Raw genomic sequence first — 25,201 nt, 5'->3', positions numbered from 1 at the left:
GAATGTGATTGGTTCTTGCAGCGTCTCTGTCATTATCGACTGCCAACCAAGCCAGGCGTCCTCCACCAACGTCATTTACGTCGAGCCCCAGTTAAACAATTCAAACTTTTACTCAGATTTGTTTTCATCATGACCAGAAGTACACCGATATGGAGCACATGTGAACAGACTTAGCAGACTTTAAATTTTACGTGCCACTGTCAGTTGACGTGACGTTAAGGTAGTTCCGTCATTCCTCCCGCAGCTTTTTCACCGACTTTCTGGCCCGAAGGAGACCGTTGGCAGCTGGAGCAGACGTTGACGCTGAGTGAATGTCCCGCACACACGGCTGACAGCTACCATGTCAGGATTAACGCCACAGGTAAATGTAATGCCACCTGTTGTCTAATTCCTCATATGAAATTATGATGGAAACATAAGGTGCCAACATTTCGCTTATAATATTACCCGACGTTAAGTGTAGTTATATAACGCTTTGCTACTTTGCCGGATCATAGGCCCACTGGTCTTTCCTGTTTGTCCGGTTTGCCTCTCCTCATAGTTCCTGGCTTTGTGGTCGTCAGAAATGCCTCTAACTAATGTTTAACTAGCTTAACTATTTAAACGACTCCGTTTCAATGATTTATTTTACGTTACTGTAATTGTAATGTACCATATGCCACAATGTGTGGCCCATAGCTTCAATTAATATTGAATCTGAAATATAGTAGTCTAGTTTGTGAGTTTATTTAGGCAAACACTAATCCCTAACATAGGTTAGCTTACACTTTGAATATTTTTGGTGAAAGAAGATGAATTGCTTAGTGTTAGCCTTTGACAATTTGACATCTCATTAAAATAAATAATTTGATTGTTGATTTGTTTGTCAAAGTATAATTTCCTATAGGGCCAGTCAAATTAAAATGAATGCATTAGGACTACCAAAATATTTAATTGTTTTCTAATGGGACCAAGACTTGAGTCTACTTCCTAGGGTAGAGATGCTACTTGTTTTGTACCTTCAGTTGATACCAGCTGTATGAATAGATTCTGCTTACCAAACATAAAACCCAGCCTACCTCACCAACCGACCTATAGCAAAGCCATTTACTAAATGATTTCTGAACTAATAATGTAGGTTAGTTTGTTGAGGTGTCTGGGCTCTGTATTCAGTGGTGGAGTAGAGTGATAGAGATGTTCTGTTTTGTTCTATGTCCTGGCTCAGGTTATACAGAGAATAAATGCCATAGAACTTTTTGTATCTAGTTTGACAGTCAGTTAAAAAAAACGTAAATAAACAACTTTTTTTTCAGGGCTAAATGGTATCTAATTGGTGCATAGACTTTCGTACTCGCTGCAACAGCAATTTAGGCAGTAACAGAGGCATTTGCCTTTCTGGTATCACAACAACTCTAGATAAATGTAAGTTAAATTACTTTAAAATCTTGTAACAACTGTTTAATGTTCCTATATAGGTCTAGTATATTTTCATGTAACTTAATTTGGGGTTGTGTTTGCTTTCTGTGATAAAGCTTTTCTTATGAAATAATTTAGGGCTATTATTTTGATAACTGATTATTCCTCAGATTTTTTTCTTGAGTACTTTAGTAAAGATAATTATTTAATAACGAATACAATAATAAATAGGAGGAAAAGTTCATGTAAAATTGGCCAAACTGCAACAATCTTAACTTTTTAAAGGGTTTTGGTTGATAATTTTCTTTGAGAGGAACATGTGAGGAGTCCAGGCACAATTAGTAATAACTCAATTGTTAAATAAATACATTTTTCAGATTCAGTCACAAAGATGATCTGTAAATATCTTAGAGTAGATGTCTCTAAACTGCAAATGTAATTTGAGATATCTTGAATTATTATTGTGGCTAGTAATAATGTCTGTGTCAGTGCCTATAGAAAGTCATGATACCCTTTTGAAATAGTAATTTTTTTCGTTTTACAGCCCGAAATGATAATCCACAAAACAAATATTTTTCCAGTGTGATTTGCACATTTTGCCTTACAACATTCAAGGTTTTTTTTTCTTTTTGAAAAGTGATGAGTCCCTTTAGAATAACCATTATAAACACTCTCAGGTATAACCAATCACTCTCCAAATTAAACACCAAGTTAACTGGTCTCCTCCTGACATCAACTGTGGTGTTTTTGATTAATTTCAGAATAAAATCAGTTGTTCCTTGAGGATTCCACTCCTAGTTATTCATGGTAACACAAAGAATTCACCATGGTTGAAAAGATGCTTTTCAAAGGAGTGAATAAGCACAAATTAAGAGAAGGATATAAAAAGATTTCAAAGGCTTTAACTATCCCTCTGAGGACCGTTCAGAGTGGAAAGCATATGGCACCACCCAGACCTTGCCTAGATCGGGCCGCCCCTCCAAACTGGATGACCGGGCCAGGAAAAGATTGATCAGGGAAGCTACCAAGAGGTCCATGGTGACCTTGAAGGAGTTACAAGTCTTAATGGCAGAGGTTGGTCGATCTGTGCATGTGACAACAATTTCCCAAGTTCTACATGTATTGCAGCAGGGCTCCAGACTGCAACCAAATGGTGGCATTTTGTGACCAAAATTTGAGAGTGTGCGACTGAATTTTTCGTCTAGTCACACATGCACAACCAGATGTCTCACCATATCAATATGTAAGAGGCTAAACAGCAACAGAGGGACAGATAAGACAGGAACAATATGTAAGCAGTGTAAGAAGATATAGTGCCGTCAGCCCCGTAACACAAACACGTAACACGTGAGCTCCCACACAGTGTCCTGACCTGACGGACCCGAAGTCTCCATATGTGATGAGCTGGGACAGACGGTCTCTCGGCAGTTTCCGAGCCGAGTGACAGCAGAAATTTATTAAACCAAAATAGTTTTCATTTTGGCTCTATGGGAAGGAATCAACAGTGTTTAACTGATTCATTGACTTTGTTTCTCCGCCCAGCGAGTGAGGCAGCAGGTGACACACAGACTGAACTGATCAGTCAATGTAGATACGGTTCATATAAAACATATACAAAGGAGAAAACTCGGTCGTGAGTCGATCGACTTAATAAAATGGAAACGTATCTGTTCTGTGAGTTGAGCGAGTGATGGTCATCACACCGCTTCTTATCTCGCTCTCTGTGGAGCAGTGCCTTATGTTGTTGGGCACAGGAGGGGGCTCTTTTAGATGGCGAGGCCCCCCCACAATGGGGGAGGGTGTTTAAACTTTACCTCCGTGAGTACCGCATCCTACACCTTTGCTAAGGGCGCACTCACACTGTCCTTCCGCACCGCGACCCGGGCTTTAGGGTACTTGTCCCCCCTCCCTCTCCCCCTGCGCCCCAGCCCCGTTTGTACTCACACTGCCTGGGCCTCGGCCAATGCTTCTTGCTGTCCATACGACATCACGCCGTAACACATCTCGCGCATTGATCGCGTGTGCGTGGCTTTGTTTACAAATCTTTCCATAGACCTCAGAGTTTTTGTGCGTCTTGTCGACTGTTTTTGAATATTTTCATCCGACCAAATCTGCAGTAAACACTCCACCTCCACATCACACCAACGTGAACCTTTCACCGCCGTTGTTGTTGTTAAATGTCCGTGCATGGTCCGTCGTTCTATTTTCTATGTCCGAACAGGCGCACATACTGCTACCGCCGTAGGGCTCGTGCTCGTACACGTGCACACGCTCGTGCTCGTACATGTGCAAACGGCTCTGCTAAAGCCCACCTCTTTCAAGCGGGCCGTGGGCTGTTATGCGCGGAACGGGTGCACTCACACTGCTTAAACGTACTAGGCTTTAGCTGAAAATCCGGTTTTGGCCCGGTACAGAATGACAGTGTGAGTGCACCCTAACACAAGTACTATGCAAATTACTAAGTCACAACACAACGCCACAGCAACAGGGGGGACAATGGAGAGGGCGAACAAGCTGAATGACTTCTTCAACTGGTTTAACCAGCCCTTGTCCCCCCTCCCCCACCCCCACCCTCACTGCAGCAATCTCTCCTTTTTCCCTCTACACACCTCCCCCCTGACACCACAACACCCCCCCTCCTCCTCCACCTCAACACAATCCCTGCTCACATCACCACAGACCAGGTCAGAGGACAGCCGAGGAAGCTCCGACCCAGGAAAGCAGCAGGCCTGGATAAAGTGTGTCCGAGACTACTGAAGACCTGCGCTGCAGAACTGGGGGAACCACTAGGGGTTCAGACTACCTCACTTACAGGCCACAGTACCTCAGGCTGAAGAACACCACGTCTGACACTGTGGTCAGCAGCACTGGAGCCCCTCAGGGCACAGTGCTGGCCCCTCCTCTCTTCCCCCTCTACACCTCTGACTTCTGCTACAATTCAGAGCAGTGTCACATACAGAAGTATGCCAATTACACAGCCATCGTGGGATGTATTGGGGTGACAGAGAGGAGGAGTATCGGAGTCTGGTGGGGGACTTTGCTCTCTGGTGCCACACTAACCACCTACAGCTCAACAGCTCCAAGACGAAGGAGCTGGTCATTGATTTTGGGAGGTCCAGACAAAGACCTCGACTGCGACCAGTCCTGCTAGAGGGAGCTGAGGTGGAGGCTGACGAATCATACAAATACCTCGGGCTGTGGCTGGACAATTAACTGGACTGGACAATAGGGATGGGCATTTGATTAAATTATCTTAGTCGATCGTCGGGAGAATTAACAATTAATTTTCGATTAATCATTAATATTTTTTAATTAAAATTAACTACATTCAAAATGCAAAGAAAATCCAAAACAGCGTTTTTTCCACATTTAGATCTTTATTATTAGATGAGCAATACATGTGGAAGTTCCTGAAGCATTTAACGGTTAGACTTGATATGCGCTACTGTGCTCTTAAGCAGCGAAGCCTGCCGGTGCTCATAAACAAAACGGACCCTCGTTTTTTCCCAAAATAATAATATAAATAATAATACTAATATTAATACAAACAAACAATCATGTTATAACTTAACCAAAAATATATCACAGCCTACTTAGTTCGGACAGATTTTGACAAACGTAACTCAAAAATGACCAAAGGCACACGGACGAGAAAGAGGGTGATTGTTACAATAAATCAGGCTTATTAACAAAGCTGCAGAAAAAAAGAACCAGTAACTCACATACATCTTCAGCACTAGTCTACTGATTTTTGTTGAGAAAGATGAGCATGTTAACATGCTCCGGAGTCAGACGTGACCGCAGCCTAGTGACCCTCAGTCCAGCCGCCGAAAACACCCGCTCTGAGGGGACCGACGTTGCTGTGATGCACAGATACCTCTGTGCTAATTTGGCAAGCCGGGTGAACCTTATTCCATTCACTTTCCACCAGCTTGTAGGGGTGCAATCCAGGGGTGGGGGGGCCTCCCTCAGAAAGTTCTGAAGTTCTGCTTCGATGCCAGACTCGCATTGAGTGGTATAGTGCTCCCCAAGGAGTTGTGTCATAGCAGAGACCTGGGACTGAGAGGCCGCTACTCCAGTGTTTGTGCTCCCCTCGTCCGTGTCGGACAACGCAGGCTTCCCGTCTCCCCCAGCCTCCGGGATAGCCGCCCTACCGATCTTCACTTCCTTTCCCAGCTCAATTAGTTTTACATTAGCAGCCATTTTCTGTGTTGAGCTAAGAAAGCTCAGGTGCTTGTGACGAGGGTCCAGCATTGATGAGATTATGGGGGCAGATGACACAAACTCATCAGACTGAACCTGTAAATATATAATAGGGGAATCAATAAAAAAGAAAGCTATACCTAAAAAGGCAACACAAAGCAGGTGAGAGGCACGTACGCGTGTAATTAGGCCTAACCCAATTCGCTATTTATTACGGCAATTGTTTAAACTAAGATAAAAAAGTTAAACTTACATTCATTCGCTTGATGAGGGAGGACCTCACTTTTGCTTTGAATTCGGTGAGTCTGGGCCCGTCTTCTTCACTGTGCATGAGGTGGATATTGATGAGGCCGAAGGTAACGGGATAAGTGTTCGAGATGGAAATGTCTTTCTCTGCAGACATAACCGTGGTGGCACATTTGAGTGCTGACAGCACAGGCTGTGTGTCTTCCATCATCTGCCAGGACTCATCCTTCAACTCCAGGATCCTGGCATCTTGAAGCTTAGTCACGGTTCGGTCCGAGAGCACAGCAGCAACCGCCCACCGCTGCTCCACTAGCCGATCAAACATCTCGCACACGGAGTTCCACCGTGTTTTACACGACTGGATAAGCCGGTGGGTTGCGAGGCCCATTTGCTCCTGTTTCTTTTGCAATGCATTGGTTGCTGCGGTGCTGTGATGGAAGTGGCTAACAAGTTTACTAGCCGCTGATAATACCCGATGCAGATACAGTGCAAATCCGTCGTTTATGGCCAACTGGAGTGTGTGTGCAAAGCACGCAACGGAGATCCAGTTCACTCTGGTGGGACTGTTAGCAGCAACAATATTGGCCGCGTTGTCATGAACGCATGCAATAACTCGGTCTTCAAGTCCCCATTGCTCTACAGCTTCATTCATTTTCTCCGCGAGGTTGTCAGCTGTATGCTGTCCTGGCAGGCTGTCAGTGAGCAGGACCGCTGAGTTCATTTGTCAGTCATCACTGATGTAGTGGCAGGTGATGGTGATGTAGCTCTCCGCTGTCAACGCGGTCCAACAGTCTGTTGTTAGAGCGACTTTTTCAGTTGTGCTCAATTCTTTTAACAGCTCTTGCTTCCGTTCTTCGTAGTGAGTCTCTATCAGTCGGGTGATGGTACGTCGAGACGGAATGTGATACGCTGGTTCCAATAAGTTTAGCAGTTTTGTAAAACCTTCGCCCTCGACAATACTTAAGGGCAGCATATCCATCTCAATGAACTTGCAGATCCCTTGGGTAATTAACTCTGATCGTTGTGCATCGCAGCTCCTCCGTGTCCGTGCTAACATCGAGTTGATGCTAGGTTGAGACTGAGCGTGGGATCCACCGCTACTAACCAGGGTCGGATGCGCGTTGTTCAAGTGGTACATCATTTGAGTCGTGGCCGTGTTGTACTTATACACAGCTTCGCAGTGTTTGCAGTGAACTAAGTCATTTTTTAAATCAAAATGATCCCACGCCACACTTCGCCGTGACCTCGTCCTCTTCATGATTACTTTTGAAGTAGACGGAAACTCAGGAGGGCCGAGATCCTCCCAGGTGCTTTTTTTCAAACATTGCCCCCGTGTGGTAAAATGTTTAATTGCTTCCACATAATTCATTTCATTCCTCATGACCCACACTACGCAACAGAACCTGCATTAGTTTTATCGTTGAAAAATTAATGTCATCGACGAAATCCTTAATAATAAATTAATCGATCGTCGAGTAATCATGCCCATCCCTACTGGACAACACACACAAGCCCCTTGTACAGGGAGACACAAAGCAGGTTGTACTTCCTGAGGAGACTGCGGTCCTTCAACATCTGCAGCTAACTGCTGTGGATGTTTTACCAGTCTGTGGTCACCAGTGTCCTCTTCTACACTGTGGTTTGCTGAGGTGGGCAGCATATCCAAGAAGGACACCTCCACTGGACTCACTGGTGACGGTGGCAGAGACAAACTGCTGGACATTATGGACAATGACAGCCACCCCCAGCACACTGTCATCAGCAACCAGTGGAGCCTGTTCAGTGGAAGGCTGCTCCTGCCCAAGTGTAGGACCAACAGGCTCAAGAACTCATTTGTCCCTCAGGCCATCATCCTCTACAACTCCTCACTCGGGGCAGGAGGAAATAAAGAGGACAGAAGGGAAGGAGTGGAAGCAACTCACTGTGCAATTAATTATCTACTTATACATACCTGGACACTTATCTTCTTTTTTGTGCAATAACTTTATCAACCACTTAAGTGCAATAATTTAATCTTACTGCTCCTTTCTGTCATATACAGTCATACATATTTTATCTTGTTGTGAGAATGTTCACAGGCTCATTTTATCTTGTAAATCCTTTCTACATATAAGTTATCTGATTTCATTTTCCGTGAATTTTATTTGACCTGTATTCTTACATCTACTTCATATATATTTAACTAAGAGTTTATCTTTTACTGTTTTTTTTATATATCAATTAATTCATTTCAATTCAATTTTGTTTATAGTGCCAAATCATAACAAAGGTTATCTCAGGACACTTTAAAGAGTAGGTATAGACCACACTCTATGACTTATTTATGATTTCAACAGACCCAAAAATTCCCTCATTGAGTACGGTGGCAACGAAAACCTTTCCTATAACAGGCAGGAATGTGGGACAGACCCAGCACTATAGAGGACGGCCATCTGTCTTGACCGGTTGGGGAGGAAGAAAAGAAGAGAGAAAGAGAGAAAAGGCAGACAGATGGACAGAGAGCGAAAAGACGGACAGATGGACAGAGAGAGAGAGAGAGAGACAGACAGACAGACGGACACACTTCCCGAGATGCAAGCAACCACAAAAGTAACAGTGACTATAGTGTTAGCTAAAGCAATGTATATATGACTTACAAGTTATGGCACTTAATATAGAAGAACAGCAAAAAACAGGCACAGAACATGACGATGCTAATAATTATGGTTTCAAACATGGACTTGAATTAGTTACTTGCATTGATGAGACATGAATGATACAGACAGACAGGATAAAAGCAACAGGATTATCCCCTGGCAGACTAGGCCTATAGCAGCAAAATTAAGCATGGACAAAAATTAGCTTAAAAATAACAACATAGCTAAGGGCTTGTAAGCCCTAGCTGTAAGCTTTATCAAAGAGGAAAGTGTCTGCCTCCTGAATAACACTTGGGAGTTGGTTCCACAGAAGAGGAGCTTGATAGCTGAAGGCTCTGCCTCCCATTCTACTTTTGGAAACTCTAGGAACGACAAGTAGCCCTGCATTCTCAGAGCGCAGCGATCTAGTTGGGTAATACGAAGGGGTGGAAGGGTTCACAAAATCCACTGTTCGGTTCATATCACGGTTTTCGGGTCACGGTTTTTTGGTTTGGTTTTTTTTTCTATGTCTCTTAGATTCTGAAAATACCATGTATCAGATTTGTAGCCTAATAATTAAAAGAAAAATTTTGTTATGCAATCATGCAAATACTGAAAAAACAAGGCAGTTTAGGGATTACTGTAACAATCTTAAATGAAAGTGAAGTGAGATTTTGAAACAGTAGGAGACACATTGCTACATTTACACATTTATATATTTAGTTGGCAAAAAGGTAAACAATTGTTTGCCTTCCAAGTAAGAATATAAATACTTATACATTATCAAATCTCTAAAGAAATTAAGAAAATAGGTTTTCTTTCACTAAAATACGCACAAAAAGCAATCACTGAACTGACTGAAATAGGCTACATCAGGTATTGAAGTAATTTGGATATGAGGCCAGTTGATGAAAATGATCCAAAATGAGGGGATGGAAAAATATGAGCATCACATTAATGGATATTTTAAAACATTGCAGCGACATAGGAGTACATATAATGTCTTTATTTTATCAATGTAAATAGTAGTCATAGGCTTCAAAGTGCAACAACATGTCAAAAAACAATCCTTAAATGTTAAAAGAACAAACCTGCGAACCAGAGGTTTTCACTCTATTATTGGATTAAAGGAAAGTTTGAGGCTCCTGTCCTTTTCTCGAGTATTTTATTTACATGCTACTTTATACTTCTACTCCACTACAAATCAGTGGAAATATTCTACTTCATTTATCTGATTATTTCAGTTACTAGTTACTTTACCAGGCTTACAAGCACATGTGAAACATTAGTTTATCCATCAAAGACTGGACTGACACAAATGAACATAACAAATGCAGAGTAGCATGATTTTTCTAAAAATGCCTGATCAACTTATCCTCTTTACACACCGATATGGCTGCAGAGTAAACACAGGCTTCAGAGTGACAGAAACAAAAACTTCTCCACTTGTCCATTCTCTGGTGAACTGGTGGTTTTCTGTGTCAATCTTTCTGTTTTTCAGAGTAAAAAGAGACATCGATGTGGTGATTTAACCACAGATTTGACCAGACTGAAGAGATTCAGAACAACAACAGAGCGGAGCTTAGCGAGCTGTTGCCAAGAGGATTCAGAAACCCACAAAGAAGAGCGTAGTGGGAGTATGCGTAGCAGGAACGTGCGTAGCGGGAACGTGCTAAGCGGGAGCGTGTGTAGCGTTGTGGCCGTGTGCCTACAGGGCCGGTGTTTGACACACTGAAAAGTAGCGCTGAGATGTATACGAGAAAGGACAGCGGTCATGAAGGTTTACACTACGTTGCACCTCATATACCGAATGGTACACACGTGAACCGAACCGAACGGGATGGATTCTTTTTTAATAAACCGTTCCACCCCTAGTAAGGACTCACTCCTTACCTGGAGTAAGCAATCCACCGGCTTTCTGCTGAGAGCCATGGCCTCAGATTTAGAGGTGCTGATCCTCATCCCAGCCGTTTCACACTCGGCTGCAACCGGTCACTGACCCACGATGCCATCAGGACCACATCATCTGCGAAAAGCAGAGACAAGATCCTCAGCCCACGAACTGCAACCCCTCCCCACCACGACTACGCCTCGATATCCTGTCCATGAAAATCACAAACAGGATTGGTGACAAAGCGCACCCCTGGCAGAGGCCAACTCCCACCGGGAACGAATCCCACTTACTGCCGAGGATCCAGACACAGCTCTTGTTCGGGTGTACAGAGATTGGATAGCCAACAAAAGTGACCGCCTCACCCCATACTCCCGCAGCAATTCCCACAGTATCTCCCGGGAGACCCGGTCATATGCCTTCTCAAGATCCACAAAGCACATGTAGACTGGATGGGCGTACTCCCAGACCCCCTCCAGGATCCTTGTGAGAGTGAAGAGCTGGTCCATTGTTCCACGTCCAGAACGGAATCCGCATTGTTCCTCTTCAATCTGAGGTTCGACTATAGGACAAACACTCCTTTTCAGCACCTTGGAGTAGACTTTACCAGGGAGGCTGAGTAGTGTGATACCCCTGTAATTGGCACACACCCTCTGGTCCCCCTTTTTAAATAGGGAAACCACCACCCCAGTGTGGCACCGTCCTAGACTTCCACGCCATGTTGAAGAGACGTGTCAACCAAGAACCAAACCCAAAGCTTTCAGCATTTCTGGACAAATTTCATCAATCCCTTGGGCTTTGCCACTGTGGAGTTTTTTGACTACCTCAGTGACTTCCACCAGAGATATTGACAATGATTCCCCATCAGCCTCCAGCTCTGCCTCTATGAAAGAGGGCATGTTGGTCGGATTAAGGAGTTCCTCAAAGTGCTCCTTCCACCGCCCGATTACCCCATAGGCTTAGGTCACCAGCGTCCCGTCCTTACTGTAAAGCTTGGACGGTTCCCCGTTCCCCCCCTCCTGAGGTGTCGAATGGTTTTCTAGAAGCACCTTGGTGCCGCCCGAAAGTCCGTCTCCATGACTTCTCCGAACTCCTCCCACACCCGCTGCTTTGCCTCTGACACAGCTGAGGCTGCATCCCTTCTGGCCCATCGGTATCTTGCAACTGCCTCCGGAGTTTTCTGGAGTCTCCTTTCTTTTTTCCAGAGTAGAAAGAGACATTGCGTTGGTCCACGGATTTAACCAGACTTAAACAATTGAGAACAGCAACAACAGAGTGGAGCTTAGCGAGCTGTTGCCAAGAGGATTCAGAAACCCACGAAGAAGAGCGTAGTGGAAGTGTGAGTAGCGTTGTGGCCGCGCACCTGTAGGGAGCGCGCGGAGCAAGTCTCCCAATGCGCCGGGATTTGACGCGCTGAGACATAGCGCTGAGTTGGATACGAGAAAGGACAGTGGTCATAAACCGAACGGTAAACACATGTCCCGAACCGTGAAAAGCGTACCGAACGGGACAGATTTTTTAATAAACTGTCCTACCCCTACTAGCTTGACATAGACGCTGCTTCTCTTCCTGGCTTGGCGTACGTGCAACCGATTAACGATGATCAGACCAGACTTGTTCAAGGCTGGCTTTTTTTAATTTATCTCGGATGATGAACAGCCCTCTGGTGATTTTGTGCTTAGCAGATGCAAATATACAAATGTACACATAAAAACACAGAAAGAATTCACAGAATTAACCAATAACAACTAAATAAAAAGGAAGCACTGGACCGGGTTCCTTTCTGGTTTGTGCACCAGAGTTTGAACTGAGCATTTCAATCTTGGTTCCGAACTGAGACCTGAAAATAGCAGTTTTTTTCAGTGCGAACCGGTGTGTGTGTGTTTGTGTGCGCGCGCATAGAGCTTTTATTGTGAAATGTAAGAAAGAAAGAAGTGAATCTGCTTTTGTCGAGGTTGAAGGAGTGAAACAGATTTTCGCCTGAACACAGCAGACTGCTGTGCTGTTGTCTTATAATCCTCAAAGTAAACAACACAATGTGATTGGTTGCTGCATTATGGCACATTCAAGTCATCTATGCACCCCAATAACAAACACAACACATCAGGCTCACTGCGCAAAATATTACATTTACTGCCGTTGTGCATTGAACAACTCTCTCAGTTGCTGACCCAGCCTTGATTGCAGTGGTTCCGCACAAAACTGATGGAAATACATTGGCAACCAATGAAATCTTTATTTTAATTGTTAAGGCCACCAAGACAAAATGCCACAAATGCCAATAACATAACAACCAAAACAAGGTTCGAAAGCAAAAATGATTTATTGTTTGCTAACAAAAAAACTAAACTTGAACCAAAACAACAAAAAGGTCAGATGGGCTGGTAAAAATAATAATAACAGGTGCTCTGGCCAACCACGCAATGGGCCGTCGAAACAGAGACTCTGAACTAACTAAATGATGACCTAAACTTTAAACAAAACCACAAAAACAGTAGTGCCAGCCCATCCTTCCCAAACTAAGTAAAATTAAATAACAAATGAAAACTACACAAAGAAAATTATGTAATGAGTCAAACCAAAACATCAGGCTGCTGCCACTAGTGAAGAGAGACAGACAGACAGAGAGAGAGCGCGAGGGCACAGCTCTCTTCATAGGCTGAGGCCTGAGTTGGGCCAACATGGAGCAGCTTGGGCCAAGAGTCTTGGAGCAGCTTGGGCCAAGAGTCCTCAATCAGCCAATCAGGGTTCAGGAACCGCAAGGCAGCCTGAGGTACTAATGGAGCAGAGAGACATGTAAATACAATACTAACACAAGCAGAGGGAGCGCATCTTCAGCCCTTCATTACACTATCTGTAAATTAGCATGATTTAATCGATTATTGATTTGTTTGAAAGCTTTTCTTACATTTTAACAAAACATTTAGCCAGCACAAAATTGATGCAACACAGCCGATAAACATCTGTCATTGGTGGATATCATCTTATAAAGCGGACTCTCAGGTCTATTTTAACACATTGGCGTGTTTAGTTGCTTCCGTTTGAACCCGAAGTGCTCCCACACAGCAGCTGTGGTGTTCGGCTTTGAAACCAATTCCATCTTTGTTTTTATACCAACAAATCTCAACTATCCTGTTCTCTAACTTGATCCTCACAGGGCTCTCCTGTTGTACTGTGGGTAACTCCGGGAGTCCGCCTCCACACACAGAGACCGTGCGGCTGACAAGTGACTGACATGACACGTGACAAGGGTTAACTCCTCATTACGCCTGTTAAAAATTATCATGCAATTAATTGATTTATTGCTGATTGCAACAGGCCTACCTACATGAAACTGCTCAAGTTAAATGTTTGTCTTTCTTCCTATTGGCTAACCAGACCAGAAGCATGAGCAGTGTGTGGCGGCTGCCTTGCTGAAACTGCTGCAGCTCCGTATCAGCACCTGGTGCTGCTGCAGTGCTGCTGCTGCCTTTCTACATTTAGTTTTACCTACACTAATGGCCATAATTAATGACATTTTTCTTTTCATTTTATTACAAATGTCATTTATATTTGGTTTAGACAGAGAAGGCCGAGATTCTATCCACAGAAATTAAACAAACATAAAGTGTTGGGTACAAATATCTAAATTTTTTTTAATGTCTGTGGCATATTCTATCCTTGATTACAGTGGTTTTGCACAAAACTGATGGAACCAATGCGGGGCTTGTTCGCTAGATAGCACCAAGGTTCAAATAGTTCTGAAGGGAATGGGTTCAAGAACTCGTTGCCTGACGGTCGAAAAGTGCTATGAGAGAAGGCGAGGTTGCCACTGTAGCAGAAAGCAGACCCACAAGGGTGTTAGGCATTTTTGGATTTATTGTTAGTGATCCATTGATGTTTATGTCACAGCTTGATTTAACTGGTCTTCCTTGGATACTTGTCTTCCTTAGCAGTATCCCCAAAGCAATATCATTCTTTGTCTAGGAAGACGTTTCACCTCTCATCTGGCACTTGGAGCATAAAGGGTTGGACATGAACTGATGAGGCCTCTTGGATGAGAGGTGAAACGTCTTCCTAGACAAATAACCAAGTCCAGTTGCTTTTTACTGAAATTGCTTTGGGGATAACGATGACAAATTCACAGGCTCCTTCCTTAGCAGTCCTTGCCACTCAATCAAGTGATTCCTCTCCCTTCTTTTTCATTTGCATCAACCAGTGGACACAACTTATGCTTGACTTCCATTTAAAATCTTAAATTGCAATTTTTTGTCTTTTGTATTGTAGGTGGTGGTAGTTTATCTCAGAACTCTATTCATCTATCTTTGCACAGGACTCTGTTATATTGCAGCTGTCTTCATTTAGTTACTAGTATCAGCGATAGCATGTTTTTGTGGAAACAATAGAGACAGCTGTGCAATTATGATATTTTGTTATTATGAAATGTAAACATAACAAGCACAGTGATCAGACATTGAAGCAGTTGTGGTTTGTCCTTCAGAGTGGAAACCTGCAGAGTTTGGATGAGGAGGATATTCTGGACCCAGAGTTTCAGCAGCGTTTGGAAGATGCTCGCATTCTCCTCAGGCAGGAGATCCAGCGGGAGTTGAAGATCAAGGAGGCCGCTGAGAGACTACGCCGGGCAGTCACTAATCGCAAGAATGCAGCTGACGTGGAGTGCCAGCTCAAAGCCTCAAACCGCAAGCTGGAGAAGTTACACTGGGAACTGCAGGAGCTAAATGCAAGGTCTATGGCCACAGAGAAGGACAGCACCACAGGTAACTAAAACACATTTTGATACAATGGCAACTCATGAACGTATCATCCCTACATAGAAAGTCTGTCCTTTTGTCCAACTCTTCAACACGACCAGTGCAGCCATGCCATCTAAATTTCCAATATTTGGTCCATGAAGTGGCACACAGTTCTTGCAAGGATGATGACCCCTTGATCCTTACTGTACCATCATCAGGCCAAAATGTTCACAAGGGGAAGTTAGATTTCTTTGAAAATACCTATACTGAGCACATTTGTGCTCCCTAGAGGATCAACCTGTTGTATTTTTAACACTCCAGGAGCTTTATGGTGGAGGGAAGCCAAATTAGGCTGAAGGTTTATTACCAGGATTTTCAAGCCTAAAGTAATTCCGTATTTGTCCAGTGCATGCTTTCTACATGTAAAATTGCTTGTTTGGGCTTATGTATCTCAAGGCGAGGTGTAAAATGTAAGGTGGGAATAGAAAAGACAATGGCCCTCATTTATCAAACGAACGTACGGCAGAAAAACGTGCGTACGACCATTTCCTGGCAAACGTCGGCATTTATCGATTTGGACGTGAGCGGGAGCTACGATCAAATCTCACGTTTGGTCTGAGATCGTGTACGCACATTTAAGCCTGTGTATTTGCGGTGCAGCACAGCAAAATCTGGCTGAAAATAATGAACAAACCTCAGCTAGCATTAAGCATAAGCAGTCACATATTAAGAACAGATCAAAACGGATTCTTAAAACGAATAAAAAAAATAAAAAATTGTGGTTGAAGCAATTGATTGTACTCATGCGCGTCTGAAGGCACCATCCATGACTGATTACGCATTCATCAATCGCCAAAACTACCACTTGATAAAAGAAATGTACAGGGGATTTGTGATGCCAAGCTGTCGCTTTTAAACGTGGTGGCCAGGTGACCGGGGGGCGACACACGATTCTTTTATATATCAAAACAGCTCGGCTCCAGCCCCCCCCGACCCCGACATTGAATGAATGAATGAATGAATGTGTTGGCACGTGGCTGCAGCAAGACGCACTGCAGAGCCAAAGTCATCTCCTCAGTTGGTGGCTACCCTCGATAAATTGCATTAAATCAAACAAGGTATCAGATGATTAACATCTTGGTATGGTTCTTCTAGGTGACAAAGGTATTCTCTTACGGAATACCTAATAACCCCACTGGCAAACCCCGTTACAGAGCAAGAGCGCCGTATTCAGCACCCCTGCCGTGAAATGCATCCTCGCATTATAGTTGATATTCTGGATCAGAAGGCTGTTGTTTCCACCTAAAGGATTAGTTTATATACAGCTAACCCACAACGATCAGAACATTGGTTACTTACAGTCTTTAAACTATTTTTAAAGAGTTTAAAATCACAAGCTTGGATAATAGCGAACACAAAACAACACCCTTTTGTCTGTTCTGTGGAAATATACTGCAGCCATAATTACAAAATGAATGAAATTGATCTTTTGAGCAAGTTGAATGTATTTGACTTAGGGTTTCCTAAATCTTATCCCAGCTTTTCTTGCAATTCATAGGTTCAAACGTGTGTGAAAAGGTTAAAAGTGGAGCGCTGCCGTTATTATTTTCCATTCAGCGTTTTTATTCCACTCTTAAGACTGACAAAAGCAGTGTTAGATCTCCAGTCCAGTCTGTGGTTGATGGTAACACCCAGGTACTTGTAATCCTCCACAGCCTCCACATCCTTTCCCAGAATGCGGAGGTTGGAAAGCTGTCTTCCTCTTCTTCCTGAAATCTATCACCATCTCTCTGGTCTTGCTGATGTTCAGCCGCAGGTGATTCTGTCCAGTCCACTTCACAAAGTTGTCTACCAGAACCCTGTACTCCTCCTCCTGTCCCTCACTTAGGGCGCACTCACACTGTCCTTCCGCACCGCGCCCCGGGTTTTAGGGTACTTGTCCCCCCTCCCCTCTCCCCCCGCGCCCCAGGCCCGTTTGTACTCACACTGCCTGGGCCTCGCGCAAATGCTTCTTGCTGTCCATACGTCATCACGCCGTAACACGCCACACGTTGATTGCCGTCATTGCGATGCGTCGCTTTGTTTACAAATCTTTCCATAGACCTCAGAGTTTTTGTTCGTCTTGTCCGACTGTTTTTGAATATTTTCATCCGACCGAATCTGCAGTAAACACTCCACGTCCGCATCACACACAGCACTGGTATTCTCTCCTGACCAAGGCTCAGGTTGTAGAGGTGTTGTAGGACAGGAGACAGCTGGCTGGAACATGTCTTCAGGATCCTGGGGCTGATGCCGTCGGGGCCTAAGGCCTTATGCTGGTGGAGTCTCTCCAGCTGTCTCCTAGCCTGGCGGGGGAGGCTGCTGGTGTCTTCAGTGGAGGACTAGGAGGAGGAGGCAGAGGTGGAGGAGGCAGAGGTGGAGGAGGAAGAGGTGGAGGAGGAGTAGAGGTGCTGCACAGGAGAGCTCACAGCAGGGGAGTGAGGGGGGAGAGGAGGAAGCATTTGGGGCAGTGATGGTGTGTGGGTGTCTTGGAGGTGTCGACAGAAGGCTGTGAGCTGAACCTATTGAAGAATCTGTTTAGCTCGTTTGCCCTCTCCAGGCTGCCTGATGACTGTCTGCCACTCACCTTACACCCAGTGATCTGCTTCATACCAGTCCACACATCCCTCACATTGTTCTGCTGGAGTTTGGCCTCCAGCTTCCTCCCGTAGGCGTCTTTACAGGTCCTCAGCATATCCCACAGCAGGGGGAGTTCATGCTGCACTCTCCTCAGTTCTTCCCTTTCTCCAGACCTGAACGCCCTCTTCTTCTTGTTAAGAAGGGCTCTCAGGTCATTGGTGATCCACGGCTTATTATTAGGGAAGTGGAGTACAGTCCGGGTTGGCATGGTGGTGTGTTCACAGAACCTGATGTATTCTGTGATGCAGTCGGTCATGCTGTCCAGATCCTCTCCATGTGGCTCATTAAGTGCATCCCAGTCTGTCGACTCAAAGCAGTCCTGTATTGCGTCAGCAGCCTGCTGAGTCCACCTCCTCACGCTCCTAGTGTGGACACGCTGCCGCTGAACAAGGGGAATATACTTAGGGGTCAGCAGAACCAGGTTGTGGTCAGATCTTCCAAGAGGGGGAGGGCTGTGGGACTGTATGTATCCTTAGCATTTGCATACAACAGATCCAGTGTGTTACAGTCTCTGGTGGGGCAGTCAACATACTGGTGAAATAATGAGATAATGATGGCGGACGTGATTTCCGCTCCCATACGCCACCTGCATGACTTGCTGAGGGGGCATTGAAGAGGAACTCACACTGTTTATCTGCCAGGAAGGCTTCCAGTGCTTTGGTGTCACATTGCTTAAGAGCTTCCTTGAGTTCATTTTTGGCTCCCACAAAGTTTGTGCCCTGATCGCAGTGGAGTTGGCAAACAGCTCCTCTAAGGCTGATGAAACATCTCAAAGCGTTGATAAAGGCGTCCCTAGACATGTCTTCAAGCATTTCTATATGGACTGCTCGAGAAGACAAGCACATGAAGATGAGGCCATATCTCTTGCACTCTTTACGGCTCCGCTTGATGACAAATGGGCCAAAGCAGTCCATTCCACAAAATGAAAAATGGGCTGAGACTTCAGTGTGTTCTCTGGGGAGTTCAGCCATTTGTTGCTCCTCAGCTGGCCATCTGAGCTTACGGCATTGCACACATCTGTGTATCAACGCGGCAACAGATTTGCTCCCACCAATGGCCCAAAATCCATTAGGGTTTGACTTCGGCCCTGATGACAATTCTGGACATGGTAGTGGGACATAATCATCTTGGTAATGTGGCTGTCTTTTGGGAGAATGATAGGGTGCTTTAGTTCTTGACTTTGGGTTGACCTTTTCAGTCTTCCACCAACGCGAAGAAGTCCTCTTTCGAGAATGGGATTGAGAGGGAGGAGAGAACTTGAGCTTGGAAGACCGTCCATTCGGGAACCTCTTTGCAGTACCCTTAGCTCTTGAGGGAAGGCCTGCTGCTGGACAAGCTTAATCACCACCTCGGCAGCTTCCTTACATTCTACAAGAGTCACAAGGTCGCTGTGATGTTGTATCTTGGACCCAAGTCTCTTGATTCTGGCAACCACTCTAACCAGCATGGTCCAGGTGGAAAACCGGCTCAGGCGGCTTAGAATATCCTTCTGATCACTGACCTGGGTTGTGAATGCTTGAATGACCTTAACTTCTGGATCGCCAACAAGCAGCTCTGTTGGAGGGCTAGGTGTTGGAAACACCCCTTGTTCCCATAAAAAGTTGGGTCCTGATAACCAACCAGCTGAGGAGATGTCTACTGCATGAAGACCTCGGGAGGCATGGTCGGCTGGGTTTTGTGGTGTATCAACATAGTGCCACTGGCTTGGATCTGTATTCTCTCTTATCAGTTGAACACGGTTTGCAACAAACACATGAAACCTTTGTGCTTCATTGTTGATGCATGCCAGCACTAACTGAGAGTCAGTCCAAAAGAATTCCTCATCAATTTTCATCTCAAGTTCAGTCTTCAGCATAACACTCATCCTAGCTGAAGTGACTGCTGCGGAGAGTTCCAGTCTTGGGATACTTACGACCTTAGTAGGTGCAACCCTTGCTTTGGCCATTACAAGACTGCAATTGACTTTGTCTTTGTCATTTTTGTACCTTAGGTAGGAACATGCACCGTATCCTATATTACAAGCGTCTGAGAAATGGTGCAGTTCCACCCGGACAATGTTGCCGAAGTCTTAGGGGTGGTAGCACCAGGGTATGGTGACTTCCTTTAGCTTTTGCAGACCATTCTTCCACTCCTCTCACCGTTGGTGCAGGCTCTCAGGAAGTGGGTCGTCCCAACCGTTGCCTCTGCGACACAGCTCCTACAGGATGCACTTTCCACTCAGGGTGAAGGAGGCAAAAACCCAAGTGGGCCATACAGAGAGGCGACAACGGACAAGAGACCACTGCGAGTTGGGGGGTGGGCCTTTGCATCAATGTTGAAACTAAAGGTGTAATTTTCTATCGACCACTGAATACCAAGTACAAGTCCTTCTGGTGTTAGATCTGGATTAAGGTTGAGCTGCTCAGTTGTTACTGCTCTTTCTGAGGGGGCTAGATAGATAGATAGATAGATAGATACTTTATTCATCCCCTCAGGGAAATTCTGTGTCCCATAGCTCACAGTACACATAATACGTACACCATAAAAAAAACAGTCATTCAACAATAAAAGAAATATGAATAAATAACAATATAAATAAAGAATGATACAGTAATAAAAGAAGTGAGGAGGTGGAGGGTGTATTGGGTTGGGTCTGGCACCAGAGCCAAGGTCAGAGGCCCCTGTCCACTACTGAACTGTTGAACAGCCTGATGATCGTAGGGATGATGGACCTCCTGTGGCGCGCAGTCCTTGAGCGCAGCGCAGTTAGCCGCCCGCTGTGACTACTGCCACGTGTACATGCTACACATGAGAGGACCTTTGTTTGGTTAGAGTTGAACTTCTGTAGATGCAGGCCTGCACCTTTACACAGCTCCTGCACTTCAACAATCAGTTCCTTAGCCTCTTTAAATGATGGGACACTGATTATGATTGTGCTGCCGTGCCAGGTACTTGGGACCAAAGTCGGCACATCCTGGGGAGGAGGCGGCCCCGAAAAAGATGGACAGTCATTCTATATTTATGTGGTTCTGTATCCTACTGGCCATCCTCCCACCATAGGAACCTCAGATAGTTGCGAACTTCAGGTGAGACAAAGAACTGGTGGAACATCTTTTCAATGTCACAGATTACAGCCACTGCTTCCTTTCGAAAGCGACACAGGACTCCCACCAGAGAGTTGGGGCCGGCTCTGCATCACCCTTGTTGATTGTCTCTTTCATGAAGGCGGTGTAGTGGTCGTAGTATTCTTTGTTTGCTTTTAATTTTCTTTTTAGGTGTTGCAACCTAATTTTAGCCAGCTTTCTATTGTTTGGTAGTGTCGGTGGATCACTGCCCTTGAAAGGGAGGGGCATTTCATAGTGTCCATCCTCCTTCTGCCTAATGTTGTCGCTAAGTAGCTGTATGAAGCGAACATCATCCTGAGAGACGTATTTGTCCTCATAACTCCTTTCATTAAAGTCTGATTCTAAAACTTTCATCACATCAGTGGTTTGTGGCACTGGCATTTCCTGTACTGCAACTAGGTGCATGAAGCTCTGATTTCCCTGTCTATCCAAGTGGGGGTTGGCTGACGCTATAATGCTCCAGCCTAGCATAGTTTTCTGTGCGACTGGTTCTTTTTCACTACCTTTGATGACATCCAAGGGAGCTAAAGCTAATGGGCAATCATAACCAATTAACAGTCCCACCTCACAGTCTTGTAGTGGTGGTAACTTGTTAGACAGGTGTTTGAAATGAGACCACTGGAGTGCCTGCTTTATTTGGGCATAGGTGTCACAGTTAAGTCCCTGAACTTGAAGGCCAAAGTAGTCAGTCTTAAGGCAGTCTTACTTGCTATGACTGTGTTAACAGCTGTCATTGTGCTGAGCTTGAGTTGCACTGATTGAGTGTCCACATTTAGTTTAGTCACTGAATCCTCCAAGATGAAAGTTGAGTCACTTGGTGTGTCAAGTAGGGCATAAGTGAAAATTTCTCTCTGGGGCACCGTTGCTGAGGACACAAGGACTGGAACGATGCTGGAGGTGGCGGAAGTGTGCCGTGTCAAGGCATGGGCCATAACATTGTGGATTTCTTTGCTTGCATGGTCCCTTCTGGCTACAGGATCACCGCCTGACGTTTCCAAAGGTATTCTGTCTCTCTCTATATGCAAGCATGTTGGATGGCGTCAACCACATGTGTTGCAGGTGTGTCTCCATTTACGGTCCTTGGTATTGTGTCCCTTTCTTAAGCATCCGAAGCAAAGGTGATTTTCATAAATGAAAGTTTTCTTCTCATCGCTCAGTGATGCGCTCCTGACCCTCCGTTGCTAGGGTTAGCAAAAAACATTGCAAAACATCACAAAAAGTGCCGTAAAAGTTCAGAAAAGAAAAAAAAAGAAAGGTGTTCGTCCTCTCCAAGTCTCCGGAGAAGAGCCGCCAAAAGTTCAGCGAAAACCAGAACACAAACAACAAAAACTACGAAAAAAACTTAAAAACCCACGGGAGCTGCTATTACAGGCTGCCACCTAGTACGACGCCATACAATCATATCACTTTAAGTCAAATGTTTGTCTTTCTCCCTATTGGCCAACCAGACCAGAAGCATGACTTAGGTACTCTAGGGTAATTGGATCAAAAGTGTGTGCGTGCGTGTGTGCGTGCGTGTCATCATTGAACATCAGTCATAACAAAGACAAAGTTCTGTGCTTAGCCGTTCATAAAGTCTTATAACATGTAGTAATGCCCAATTGCAGTTAGTTACCAGTCCATGGAAAGACGAAGTTGCGTTGTGGTTGTTCTTAAGACAAGTTTGTCTGAAAGTCTTTTCCTTCTGTTTGAAGGAAACACAGGAGAGGTTGTTGTACAAAGGTGGTCTCTGTGACCAGTTATCAGCAGGCAAAAAAGGCAGGCACTCGCATCTCTGCCAGTCTGTTGTTTTGTAAGGAGGCTCTGCTCTGTGCAGGCCACTGAGGCTCCAGGACTCAGGAAGGCCAGGGTGGCCGGTCCAAAAGAGGCCAAAGACGAGATCCAGCAGGAGAGAGTTGAGTGAAGTGATTCCAAGAAAGAGAGTCCAAGAAGAGAGAGAGCAAGATGGTTTCATCAGCCAGACGTCAGGTCAGCCAATGGACTAACAGTTTGGGGTCCCTTGGAGGGTTTTTCCACACCTGGGTGAGACCTGTTGGGGGCTACCAGGCTTTCGGCCCAGGTCTTTTTCCTTTGTATGATCAGGCTGAGGCCTTCTCATAATCAAACTGGAAGTTCAAGTTAATCGAGAAATGAACAATCATCTGTGGAATACCGATTGCACTTACAATGAGCAGTGTGTGGATGCTGCCTTGCTCAAACTGCTGTAGCTCACACGCCTGTGTCCACATCAGCGGCTGCTTTCTACATTGAGTTTTACCCCAGGATTGTTTCATGGTACAAGGGATGCTCTCGGAATAACTGACATAACACAAATAAGTTATTATTAACCTCTCAAATGATTCACCCCTAATGAAAGACAATTGTTTCCCAAGACCTCTAAAACGTATCCCCCCATGTGTTTTTTTTTTTTTATGCAGGGTGCTCGGACGAGATAGACAACCAGTCAGCAGAGTCGTGTCAGTGGGAAGAGGCCACATCACCCGCGGCAAGTCGAGTCAGAACTCTGAAGAAACAGCTTACCATGGAGACCAAAGTCAAACAGGGAGCTGAGAACATGATCCAGACCTACTCCAACAGCTCAGTCAAGGTACAATAATAAATATGAAACACATCACAACACACTAGCGTGCATGCGTGCGTCATGAAATTTGGACTGATTTAGCGTGAATGGTACTCTGTAGTACTGACATAATGTGGTCATACCCTCAGAAGTACAGAGTTCAGTACCCAACCCTAGTCAGCACACTGACCAAACACACTCAAGCTATTTACAGGTTTCCAGTCTTTTCAACTGGTCTTATTGCTCTCTTTGTATCATGACATGTCTGCATTGGACAGTATGCATTAAGCTCTCATTTATTTTCCAGGACAGGAAAATGATGACTACAGCCCAGCAGATGTTACAGGACAGTCGCACTAAGATAGAGCTCCTGCGCATGCAGATCATCAAAATCAGTCAAGGCAGAGACGGGGAGCGGGACGGCTCGCATGGTAAATCTTACTACACATACATGTACAGTTCTTGCGCCGGCCATGTAATCCTCACCAGCACTCAGTATAAAATAGCCATTACTCAAAGAGTTAATTGTGACAAATGACGTGAATCACTGCATTATTTTCATACTGTTCACCCTCAACATGGAAAAAACGTGTCAAAAACTGTGGTTCGACCACAGTTCGTCGTAAATCTGTTGAAGTACAAGACTGTGAAAAAAGATAATTAGAAAGGCTGCAGAGATGTAAAAAATATGCTTATGTTTCAATAATAATAATAATAACAATATTTTTTTTGTCATTATTTCAGTTTGATGGGTAAGTTAGCTGCCAATGTGGTTAGAGGCATCTCTGTATGCAAGTGTCTTCTTGTTTTGTTCATTTGTCTTGCTTGCTCTCAAAGAGATTATTAAACCTGATTTTCCATTCAAAGTTCAGTGCTTGTAGAGAAAAACATTAACTACGATTTTACTCAACATAAAAATAATGAACATAAAGGCAATTAACTGTAAGTCTGGCAATTCATAAAATAAGATAATCCTGTATTTGTCCCACAAAGGGGAAAATTAGAACTGAAACTACTGATATAAATTACAACATACAGTACACTACTGTGCCAAAGTTTTAGGCGTGTGTGGAAAAAATGCTGTAAACTAAGAATGCCTACAAAATGGAAGTGTTAATAGTTTATTTACATCAATTAAAAAAATGCAGTGGAGAAACCTAAATCAAATCAATATTTGTTGTGACCACCCTTTGCCTTCAAAACGGCATCAATTCTTCTAGGTTCACTTGCACCCAGTTTTTGAAGGAACTCGGCTCGTAGGTTGTTCTAAAATTGTGGAGAACTAACCACAGATGTTCTGTGGATGTATGCTTCCTCAAATCCTTCTCTTCATGTAATCCCAGACAGACTCGATGTGATCAGGGTTCTGTTGAGCCAGACCATCACTTCGAGCACTTATTGTTCTTCTTTATGCTGAAGATAGTTCTTAATGACATTGGCTGTATGTTTGGGCTCGTTGTCCTGCTGCAGAATACATTAAGGGTAGGGATGCTCGATATTGAACCATGCCACCTTCCAAACTCAAAACCTCCGGACACAGAGCCTTCTCGAGAACTGCACCCCGACTCTGGAACTCTCTCCCCCCGCCCATCCGCGACTCTCCATCACTCACAACATTTAAATCCCGTCTAAAAACCTTCCTTTTCTCACAAGCCTACAACCTCCCCTACCCATAACTACATTCACTCCTGTCCTCTCCCCCTGACCCCCCCTCCCCCCTCCTTCCGCTCTCCTCACCCATTCTTACACCAAAATTCATCACATATCACCTATTA

The 25,201-nt window shown here is 44.6% G+C and overlaps 1 protein-coding gene across 1 annotated transcript in view; it reads left to right on the top strand.

Annotated features, from left to right (window-relative positions):
• The first annotated feature begins 171 nt into the window (after window positions 1-171).
• pkn3 (protein kinase N3) overlaps window positions 172-25,201 on the top strand; it is a 104,180-nt gene continuing 79,150 nt past the window's right edge. The window contains exons 1-4 of the mRNA XM_083930335.1: window positions 172-361; window positions 14,831-15,107; window positions 23,284-23,453; window positions 23,734-23,857. Coding sequence (XP_083786461.1) covers window positions 341-361; window positions 14,831-15,107; window positions 23,284-23,453; window positions 23,734-23,857 — 592 coding nt within the window. The 5' untranslated portion in view covers window positions 172-340. The remainder of the gene's footprint in view (window positions 362-14,830; window positions 15,108-23,283; window positions 23,454-23,733; window positions 23,858-25,201) is intronic.

Source organism: Echiichthys vipera (genome assembly GCF_963691815.1).
Source record: "Echiichthys vipera genome assembly, chromosome: 16".
Classification (NCBI taxonomy): Eukaryota; Metazoa; Chordata; class Actinopteri; order Perciformes; family Trachinidae; genus Echiichthys; species Echiichthys vipera.
Note: the sequence above shows the minus strand (reverse complement) of the source record. Positions and strands in the feature narration are given on the sequence as shown.